At 49.7% G+C, this 11,233-nt stretch overlaps 1 protein-coding gene across 1 annotated transcript; it reads right to left on the reverse strand.

Annotated features, from left to right (window-relative positions):
- Window positions 1-2,497: 2,497 nt before the first annotated feature.
- On the reverse strand, window positions 2,498-8,519 carry LOC104913505 (uncharacterized). The gene is made up of 8 exons (XM_085238029.1): window positions 8,461-8,519; window positions 5,205-5,382; window positions 4,963-5,086; window positions 4,532-4,618; window positions 4,342-4,443; window positions 3,886-4,025; window positions 3,269-3,336; window positions 2,498-2,756 (listed from the first exon to the last, which is right to left on the reverse strand). Exons 1-8 carry the CDS (start codon window positions 8,517-8,519, stop codon window positions 2,498-2,500), a joined length of 1,017 nt encoding a protein of 338 aa, XP_085094155.1.
- Window positions 8,520-11,233: the final 2,714 nt, after the last annotated feature.

An 11,233-nucleotide genomic window follows, 5' to 3' on the forward strand; every position in this document is an offset into this window, starting at 1 on the left:
TGTTGTCAGGTAGCTGTATGGGCAGTCCTCATGCCTTAGCAGCTGCCCGCATTGTCTTTTGTCCTGCATGCTGCAGCTTCTGATGTAACCAATGGGTGATGTTCTCAAATGCTGAATACTCAGTCCATCCAACTCAGCCCATCATGTTGGCTTCACCATTTCCTGGTGACTGTAGAGGTTGGTGGCCAGAAATGTGGTACATGTGTACAGTCCTGTGTCTAACCACATTCCATATGTCCAACCACAAATCTCTGCCTCAGATTGGTTGGGTGTGGGTAGTCCATTCCTGGATGGCCCACTGTGCAATCCAAAGAGTGAGCCCACAGTACACATGGACATCTAATGTGGCTGGAAGGGTAGGACTGAATATACCCAGTGCCTGGGCCTGTTCTGACAACAGGTTGGTGAATGCACGTACGTTTGTGGCAGGCCCTGAAAGATCTGCTGCCTGCCTCCACATGTAAATGCAAACTGACCTTGGGATTCTTCATGGATGGGAATACTGAAGAATGCATTTGCCAAGTCTGGACACAGTGGTAGGTTTTTATGTCTCTACTCCATCCCTGTGTCCATCGGAGAGGCAATATTTGGTATGGCTGCATGAACAAGAAGCGTAATCTTATTTAATTCTCTGTAACCCACTGTCATTCTCCATGTGCTGCCTGACTTCCCTACTGGCCATATGGGGGAACCATATGGGCTATGTGCAGGTCTTACGATCCCAGTGTTTTCTAGTTCCTGCACCATCCTAGAGATTTCCTCTTGCCCCCTGGGAGTCTATACTATATGTTTAGTATTAGTAATCTGGCACAGATTTGGCACGGAATAGGCTCAAGTTTTGCATGGCCTCTTATTATCACCTGCACCACCCAGATATTAATACATCTTTCTCTGTCTGAACTCTCCTAAGGTCATCTGGAGAGCCAGACCCCATCTATGCCCAGTATGTGCTCTGGGACTGGGGCAATAGACATGTTATTATACTCCGCGGGTGGGAGACAGCCAGCCCCCAACTTCAACCATGTCTGGGTTACAGGGATGATCTTTCCTCTAAACCCACCAATCATCACCCTATCTCCTTGGAATTTGGTTGGATCACCATAAGCAATTGGTGTTTCTACACCCAGTTTGGTTTTCCCCTCTCCTGGCAGGTCAGGACACACTGCAACCTTTTGCAGATTATACCTTTATCTTTCTGACCCTTAGTCAAACCTCCAGCATCAGTTAACTGCTCTCCTACCTCTGCCCACTTACGCCAGTTATCATAAACCAAATCCTCAGGGAACGTAGGCTTTGGTTGGATCTCACACCTTTGTAATTGTGTGGTGGCTCTCTTTGTCATCCTGCTGACTCCACCCATTTGGCATCACAGGAAATGACAAATGCATTTCACTTGATTCTACTGAGTAGCCATGTAAAAGTTACTGATAATTTAATGATACTGATAATTTTTAGCTCAGTCTAACATTATAACAGCATTATCATTAAACAGTGAGTTCAGTAATGTGATTTAATGAAATACATGACAATTAAACAGAAGCCTCAGTACAGACTCTACTTGAATTTAGAGCAGACATTCAGCATGCACTGGCATTCCTCAGCAGATGATAACTGAGGGTGACTCGAGTGGGAGGACTTTGCCCCGGTTTCTGTTGATCGACAGCCCCGAGGATTTGGTCGTCCCTGAGAGGTGTCCTGACCCAGGTTTGGCCAGGTGCTTGTACAGAGCAGCTCCATGGATGGTGCAATCTTCTGGTACTTACCACCAGCGGCACAAATGCCAGCACTTGCTGGACTCACAAATTCCGTGCTGCCCCCTTGGCCACGATCCAGTGCAGATGCACTGGGCTGTCAGGAGATGAGTGACTCCACCACTGTTCTTGGGCAGTGGGATGAGAAGCAGGAGTCAGATCCAATAAGGGATTGCCCTAATGCTCCAAGCCGCTGCCCCTTGCTGCCCACGGGCAACAGGGTCTAGGCAAGGAAAGGGGTGTGCTGGTTGTACTGGGTCTGCACCTTTTATTCAAGGAGAAGAATCGCACCATGCAGCGAGAGGCCTGAGAGAAGGGGGAGAAAGTGGGAGGTGGGGGTGGCAGTGCTGCAGTTGACCCAAAAGCATTGTCCAAGGAATCAGAACCCCAGAGCTTCCACATGAACCCAATGCAGAGTTTTGCCAGGGGGAGGAAGGAAGAAGTTTCAGGTTCAGCCTTGTGGATGGACGTCGTTCTGTGCCCACACAAGTGCTTTGTGCCCTTGATGCTGGAGGCAGCCACCCAGAGCTGGGGAGTGGGTGCACGGCCTCTGAACTCAGACCAGCAGGGAAATCAGGAGAACAGAATGCAGGCACTGCTGATTTCTGCCAGTTTGCTTTAAGACTCATTGCAGTTTCAGGAAAAGTGTCCCCACAGTGTAAGAAAGAAAAGAAACAGGGTTGAAAAGGAATAGGGTTGGTTTTAATTGTTGTTTGTTGTTGTTTGTTTTAAAATATACAATCAGTCTATGGTGTTACACTGTCAATGATCTCAGACAGTTCCTGAAGGAGCTCATCCACATCGTTCTCACTGTCCACATCAATTTCTCCCTCCAACTCATCTCCTATGATTTCCAGCATTAAGTTTTCGATGTCATCATCCTCTGAGACGAGCGCTTTCCCCGCCTCTGTGCAGCTCAGCTGCTGCATCTGATCTGCTTCTTGTGAGGCATTCCTCACAGAGTCTGCCACGGAGTCTGCCTGGCTTCCCGGAAGCAGTTCCAGACTGGGGAGAACAAGGAAGAGAACAGTCAGTACCTGACATTTCTAACTGAGATACGCTTTCAGCAAACCAGCTCTGAGGTCTGTGGTTAACCCCTCCCGCACCTCACACTCACACAGGGATGGCGATTCAGTTAACCTGCGGCTGCCTTTAGAGTGCAAGATACCAGCAGGCACATTGCTCGTAGTGGGAGCTGATCTGGACAGACAGAGCAGTTTGAGCCTAGCCAACAGGGGCCAGGTTTTGTAGCAGAAACACATCGCCAGCCTCATTATTTGACTGTAAATATGTGAAGAAGTCATCCTCTGCATAAACCTGTTCACTGACTGAGTTACTTTTCCTCATGACACGCTGTGCAGAGATTTTGAGTGTGCAATTAAAATTATTGCAGATGACCTCTTCCTTTGTTGGATTATGCCACGGCACATCTCAAACACCCCATCTGTCCCCTAATGCAAAAGAACTTATGTCTAATGTAAAAATGGCACTGATGAAGAGCAAGTTGTGGTCATCACCTGCTTGGAGGTGTTTTGACTGCAGGAATGGTCACCAGGCTGTCCCCAGGCAGGGCTGAAACGATGGCCTAGGAAGAAACAAGACAGTGTATGATGCACGGGTCAAAGCTTCCGAAGTAGCTTCTTTTCCCAGGGAAGTTGTGGATGCCCCATCCCTGGAGGCACTCAAGGCCAGGCTGGATGGGTTTCCAGGCAGTTGGATCTCATGGCTGGCAACCCTGGCCACAGCAGGACAGGTAGAACACTGGATGATCTCTGAGGACTCCTCCTCCCTTCCCTGGGCGCTGCTGAGCCTGATCCCAAATACAGAAGCACGCGGCTCCTGAAGAAAGGGTTCTCTTGAAGGTTACAAGTGACCTTGGGTGTTTTTAACAGCACAGCATTCATGGACAAAATCCTTCACACCACAGAGCAATCTGAGAATTGTAGAATCACAGAATCTTACATAATCATTGCTCTGCATCTAATCAAAATAGAAGTTTTCCACAAGTACCCTGTGAGACATCTGCTGCCTTCAAAGGAAACAGTAAGGCTGTAGAACATTTGAAATTTCTACCATTACTACAGGAGCAATGTAAACCTTCCATATGCACTACTGCTGTTGCCGCTGTTCTTACCATTGGTAGTTTTCTGGCTGGGGGCTCATCGGTGTCCTCAGCAGCAGATGGTTGCATCTCTGCTGCTTTTCGTTTCTGTCTCTGCTTTTTGGGGAAGGTGGCTTTCCAATCAATAGCCCTCATGTACACCTTGCGTCCACCTGAAGTAAAAGGAAGAGATTGCTGATCCACTCTTGCTGTGCCTCAAGAGAAATCCATGTTCTTGTATCATTCCCACAACCCAACTCACAACAAAGTTAAATACATTTGACCAGCGGAATTACATTGCCATGTCCAGGATTCTCAGCAATGTTTTCCACACAGTCATCTCTGTCTACCAACAACGCATCAAAAGGAACAAAGAAACCCAAGAGCTGCACTCGGTAATAGTCCAGGGCAGGGAAAACTCTGACACAGAACAATGCTAAGTGACAGCATTACTGTGCTGAGGCACTGTAACAAGCTGCTTGTGCTCACCCTTGACTCTTTTCTTGCAAGGCAATTCCCTTGCTTTGCCCTTCTCGTCGCATCGCTTGCGTTTTTGCGCAGCCGGGCCGTGGGAGGAAGCTGGGATGTCAACTGCAGAGAACAGTCCAGGAGAGAACAATCAGAAAATCTGAGGAGAAAGACAGCGCATCCAACCCAGATGCCTGTTCAGTATCTGTACCTCTCTCTGGTGCCTTCTCAACCTCTGTCTGGTTCCCCAGACTTTCTGCAAGGCCGCTGTTGAGAGGAAGGCCACTCGTGTCAGCTTCTGGCAGAAAGAAGACAAGAAATAATTGAAGAGCATCTCTTTGGAGGAAGGTTTCAGCACAGTCAGCCACAAGCTTCCAACATTGAAGCATAGTTTCTTACATTTGCCTTTCCCCTGCTCAAATGTTGTGCCATTTCTGCAGTCAGCACAGACCTGCAATGCATTTACCTCTCTCCAGAAAAAAATCCACCCCTATTCTGACAGCCAAAACGCAAGCCAATATTTCACTTATCAGGACTCTTCCCTGCCCTCCCCAATGAATGGTTACCTGACATCCTGCACCCGCTCAGAAGTAATATTCATAATTAAGTCTTTCCTGATGCTTCATGCCACCAGGAACTCACCGTTGCTTGGTGGTACGGTCGGTGCATTCCCACCGCGTTCCTTCTGGTGAAGAAAAGGGCAGTGGGCTTTCTGACAGCCTCCCGGCTGATTCTCCCAATAGCAGGGAATCTCACTGCGCTTCTTCTGAAGAGAGAAAGGAAGGAAGGGTCACGGAAACAGGCAGATGAGATTTGCAAAGAGATGCAGCGCTCCAGGTCGTGCCTGAGAGAAGTGGAGAGCTCATCTTTAGGCAAACACTCACATCAATTTTCATATGTCTGAACTTGCAGTCGCTGCTGGAACAGCGACCCTCCATCCACTGTCTGCAGACTTGTTCACTTCCCAGAGCCGCTTCACAGTGGCGGAAGGCACAGCTGTCTCCCTGCAAGCAAAAGGAAACCACACAGGAAAATAAGAGTACAGCCTGAAACGTGTCCGTGCTGTCAGCCCAGGTTGTTAGCAGCAAGTGCACAATCCCACTGCTGATGAAGGTAACGCATCACCAGCAGGTCTCCCCCTGCTCCACCCCTTCCTCTTAGAAGTGAGGAAAGGGAAGAAAATCCAGGCAAAAGAAACCCAATCATACCTTAAAGCAGATGGAGTAGAAATAAAAGTAGCAGTCGACTCCTTTCTGAGGCATGGGGAACTTCTTAGAGCAAGTTCCTCTCCAAAGGAATTCCCCGCTCTTGGAAAGAGCCGGCTGCACTCTTGGACTGCTTGGATCCCCAAGCTCACCTTTCAGATTGGAACCCTAAGGAAAGAGTCAACAAGGGAAGAATTATGAGGAAGAAGCATTTTCCCAGCTTTCTTCCTTTATGCTGTGTAGACTCTCGAGGAGTCTCGGAAGCAGCTGGCTGCAAGAACTGTGCCAAGTCTAGATCCAACTTGTGTCTAACTGCCACGGCTTCTCCCAGCAAGTACTGTCCTCCATCTCATCACCAGTTATATACCCTGCAGCACACATTTTGCGTTCCTGACATGAAAAAGACTCCCTTCATCTTCTCCTCTTGCTGCAGCTGCAATGGATGCACTGCACTCACATGTTTGACAAACGTACAGTTCTGGCTTACCAGGCACAGCTGCAGTCCTTCTTCCTTCCAGCTAACACACCAGACAATGGCTGAGCAGCACCGTCAGCGAGAGCGGGCAGCACCCGTCAGCCACCACAATTATCACTGCCAGCCGGGACGAGAGCTCACGCAGCGTGTCCACACTCCTGCGCAGCGCTCACGGCTGTGGCACTCACTGGTGCAGCCACGGCCCCAAACACCGTGCTTGTGGTGTCACTGTGTTTGTGATGTCACAGTGCTTGTGATGTCACAGTGCTTGTGGTGTCACCGTGTTTGTGATGTCACAGTGCTTGTGATGTCACTGTGTTTGTGATGTCACAATGCTTGTGATGTCACAGTGCTTGTGATGTCACTGTGCTTGTGATGTCACCAGACTGACCATGTCCCCAGCTGAGCACCTGGCTCTCCACCATGACTTCAGTGGGGTTTTGTTAAAAATATGCTGCATACAGCACAGCCAGCGCTCCATGGGTCAATAAAGCACAAATTGCAGTGCATGAAGTCTGTGCTCTTCTTCCTTTGTCATGTCTGAGAGGAAGGCTGGGGCCCGGCAGCCATTTTGCCAGGGCTGTAGTGGCAATGCTCAGTCACAGCTTGAAGCAGTGATTGAGCACCTGGTGGGAAGGCAGGGCCAACCCAGGGCAGCTCAGGTGCACGCAAACCCTTCCCAAACCCCATTGAAGGGTTGGCATTGGAGGCAAGAGTGCCTGACCGGAGATCCCTGCTATCTGAGGCCTTCCAAGGCTCAGCAGTTTTTTTCCGTTCTTTCTGTTGTCCACATTTGCTGCACTTGGGATTATCCTCACTTGCTGCAGCCTAGGACTTTGCCACCTTGTTATTACTGCTGTGCTTTCCATTGCACTGTAGCATTACACAGGGGAATGATGACAATTCATCATCCTCACCGAAACGTGTGACAGAATCTCACAAAGAATCAATTTCCCCTGGAAGCAGCCATTGGGAAGGGCCTCGTTTGATCTGGGAGCTCCTCCCCAGCCCAGCTTTTCTGCTGAGACTCCTTCCAGCAACCCCGCAGCACCAAGCCCAGCTCACCTCTTTGTCCAGGTCAGTCTGGGCTGTGCCCAGGTCACACACACGCCGCAGCGGTGCTTCTGAGAGCTCTCCGAGGATGATCCTTCCAAGGAACGCTCAGAGCTCAGTCTCTGTGTGCAGCACGCTCACCAGAGCACCAGCTCTGCTCACCAGCTGAGGGCCAAACCCTCCCACCCCAGCAATGATGTGACCTCAGCACGGTTCCGCATCACTTCTGCACTTTCATTATAAGCAAAGGAAGCGGACACCTCCTAGATCCAAATTCTAAGAGACCGACACAAGGGGCACCCAGTGGGGTTATCTGAAGTAAGATAACAGAGAAATTAAGGTGACTCTTGGGCAGCCATCTTGGGTCACCCTCTCGCTCAGGCACTGCACGATTGCACCCAGGAGATGTTGCCTCCAGCTTGAAGGCTGGAAGGATTTGGGCTCCCGAACAATCAGCAAGCTTTGGGAGGAGCCAGCCCTCTGGTTTTTACGAGGACAGACACGCCCTACTTGGGAAGCCAGCCCGGCGAAGGCAGAACAGCTCTGGTTGTGGGCTGCAGCACTGCACTGCCAGGCGCCGCTCAAACACCCGGGCTGCATTTCCTCCTGGGCTCCTGTGCATGCTCTGACTCTCCTGCAGGTTTCTGCAGGTTTTGTGGCTTCCTGCTGGGGAGCTCCTCACGTTCTTCTGCAACTGTCCCCTGACATCATTACTGCCGCCTCTGGTAGCACACCAGGAGATGCCTCAGAGTTCATTAGCCTGGACTTCCTGCCTCCCATCAGCAGCTGCTCCTGCACCGACCTTCATTCACAGTGGGAGAGCGGCCACTTCCAGCACGAGCTGCCCTGCAAGGCAGAGCAAGGAAACGTGGGATTAGCACAAACATGGAAGCCCGAGGCTGTGTCACCACCACCTATTGCAGTCTTGGGAAGTCAGCTGCAACCCTCCAGCCTTTGTCTGAATTAAAACGGGCACCTTAAATTAAGTGGGACCTCTGGACTGAAAAATCGCCGCAATCAGAAATAGACACTGAAATCGTTTGCTGGAGTTCAAATTTGAATTCTTGTGCTTTTTGGAAAATATGGACTTGGAATTGAAGGATACAAGAAAAATGCTATCTTCTTCACTGCAGGTGGTAAGGGTTGTAAGTCGAACTCTAAAAAGAGAAAGTTTTCCTTCTCCTTATAAGGCACAAAGTGATGGGATGATTTCCCATGGCTGCAGAAAGCCTGATCTGCTCTGCCACAGGTGGCTGAGTGAAACAAAAGCTGTGCTGCCCATTCAGAAGCACATGGGGCATGGGCATGGAACGGTTACACACCAGCACGTGAGATGTAAACATTCCTTGGGCACTTTTCCCATCGTAAGAGACTTCTTCCCTTTTCTCTGTCATGCCATGTCCCTACCTGCTCCACAAGGCTGTATGACAGTCAGCACAGAAACGATGCAAACGTTCTTTTGTCATGACGGTAGTTTTCAACAGATGCAAATCATGAGCTGTGTGGGCTCCTGGGTGACACAGTCATTTCCAAGATTTCCAAGCCATTGCTTCCTAGGGGCAAATAAAGGGAAACACTTGAATGAAATTTCATGCAGAGATTGCACATCTTACCAATCTTTTGCACAAACCAGAATGAGAAAACAGGAGATATGTGCAGCTGCATCAACACCTCAGCTGATGAAAGAATGTAGAGACAGATGTCAAACATTGTTCTAACACAATGAGGGAAGCTTTTTTTTTTTTACAAAATATTTAAAACAAAAAACAAACCCCCGGTTCCTTTTTGGGTGCCAGGATCCCACCCAGAATTCTGTCCCCCTTGGAATGTTGATTTCTCTCCCTGTTTTCCTGAGTTCTTGGGGCATTCAATGGGCTTCATGTCCCACCCACCACCCTTCTGAAGACCATTTGATTGCTTTACTCAGTACTCCCCCTCTTCCCTTATTCATCCAAGGGCTACTCACCAGCACCTGCCCAGGCTCCAGCTCCTTCACCGTGTGGAAGACATGGACTTTGGCACCAATTACACTACCAGGGCTGCCCTGGATAAGGATACAGAAGAATCTGGGGCTCCTGTTTCTGAAGCAGTGTTCAGCCAAAAGGTAGAGGCAGAAGCCTGAGAAATCATGCTGGAGGTGGTCAAAGGTGCAGCCATGGCCTATACCCAGGTGGCACTGGAGAGGAATTATTTGGGGATGAGATTGGGGTTGGGGACAGGGTTCGGGATGGTGGCACACGGCTCCTGTGGGTGTTTGGATGAGCAGGACAGGGCTGGGGGAAAAGAAGGAGCAGTAGTTAGATTAGTGGCCCTTCTGGAAGGGTTCCACAGCCCTCCAACCATCCTCCATTTCTCCATCCCTTCAACCCTATTCACTCACTTCTCCATCTCTTCATCCATTCATTTATTCCTTCCTCCTTCCCTCACTCACTACCTTCAACCATTTTTTAATCCCTTTCTCCCTTCATCACCCTTCTCCAGCCCTCTTTCCTTATTTCCATTGCTCCCTATCCCCATCCCCTCCTTGTCCTAATCCTATCTCCAGACACCACAGCTGTGCTCCCCATCCCATCCCCAATCCTATGTCATCCTGTCCTGTCAGCAGTTTATGGGCTGATTCATCCAATTTCCCACCCAACCCCACCTCCAGACCCCAGAACTGTGCACCCAATCCCATTCCCATCCTTCAATCACAGTGCTTTGTCCCCCTGTTCTCAGGATGGACACAGATCCCACAGAGCTGTTCCTGCAGCTCCGTCACCGCGGTCACTGTCACAGCACTGTCACCAGTGAAGGCCGCGTGCACCCCCAGTAGCAGCACCATCCTTTGCTGTCCCCCCTTTGCTCCATGCGCACTCAGCCCCCTGACATCAGCAGGAGCAGGGGACAGAGCACCCAGCCTCCTGGAGGGGTGGCATCAGCGGGTCAGTGCAATAGGGACACTTCTTGGAAATGAGGCGGAGTGGACATGGGACAGGGAAATCTAGGATCCCTGAGTTCACAACTCAAATATGGGGTCATGGGGTTGTAGATGGCATGGGGAGATCCAGGATGCCCCTGTTATGGGAACTCAGGACTGGAAATACGACGGGGATATCCCAGACAGCTGGTTCCACCACTAAGCTATGGGGACTGGGGCTGGAAATGGGATGATCCCAGACACCTGGTCTACCACCAAGTTGGAGTTCTAGAATTTGGGAGGCCCCATACCCTGGATCCTCTGGAATACCCCGCTCCGCTCACACACCTCAGTGCTCAGCTCCTTCCCCTTGCCATTTTCTCCTCTCCTCAGACCAGAGCGACTTCATAGCCACTGCCCTGGAGCACAGGGTAAACAAAGGACACAGCAGGTCCTGTGCCATATCAGCCACTCACTGTGACATTGAGGAAAGACTTCTGGGTACCATAGGTGCTCACCAGTATTTAGGTGCATGGTCGTCCCAACGTGTGCCCTTCCCATCAAACGCTCAGTAATGCCAGTGCCTCAGGACCTGGCAGATGAGCAGAAGGTGGTAGGCACATCTCAGAGTGAGTGGATGGTATTCTAAATGTGGCCTCAACCAGGGCAGAGCAGAGGGGGAGGATCCCCTCCATCACCCTGCTAAGTCTGTCTGAGAGGCGGCTGTTATGCAGGGGACTTATTTTTTGTCATCAGCTTTCTAAGTTTTTAGATGGTCTTCACCATTCCCTTCAGTATAAGTAAAATCATTCTGAGTGTTATGTATTTTTTATTGTCTTGGCCAGTATAGTAAAGGTTTGATTTAAGAGAAATAACAAATCCCAAGGAGAAGTGATCTTTCACAGGTAACTTGCTTACTTCTTGGCTCCTTGTCTCAGTGATCTTTGTCTTCCTCTGTTATGCTGGAGAAAGGTGAGATCTAAGCAGCAGCAGATGGGTATGATACAAGGTGCAGTCAGAATGTGGACTGTTGTATGGCCATGGCTTCTGGCCATTCTTACCTCCTGCTGTTTTCCTGTGATGATGGTTTATGGCATATGTTAGTCGTGTGGGATTTCAGGGACTGAACTTGACGATAAAGTAATGTCGCCTTATTCTGCTGTTCTACATGTTCTTTGTCTTTCTTGTTTCTGTTTTCATTATTGTCATATTTCCTCCAACTTGTACCCAGCACTATCAAATGGAAATGCTGCTGAGTCCATGCAATTTCCCCTCTGACTG

This window comes from Meleagris gallopavo, chromosome 16, assembly GCF_905368555.1.
Source record: "Meleagris gallopavo chromosome 16, MGAL_WU_HG_1.1, whole genome shotgun sequence".
Classification (NCBI taxonomy): Eukaryota; Metazoa; Chordata; class Aves; order Galliformes; family Phasianidae; genus Meleagris; species Meleagris gallopavo.

Excerpts from the sequence above, each read along its gene's own strand:
- LOC104913505 (XM_085238029.1), bottom strand. The coding sequence starts at position 8,519 with ATGACAAAAGAACGTTTGCATCGTTTCTGTGCTGACTGTCATACAGCC. Across the intron at positions 4,619-4,962 it reads GACCGTACCACCAAGCAACG|AAGCTGACACGAGTGGCCTT; the intron begins GTGAGTTCCTGG and ends TCTTTCTGCCAG. Across the intron at positions 4,026-4,341 it reads TTGCAAGAAAAGAGTCAAGG|GTGGACGCAAGGTGTACATG; the intron begins GTGAGCACAAGC and ends CTTTTACTTCAG.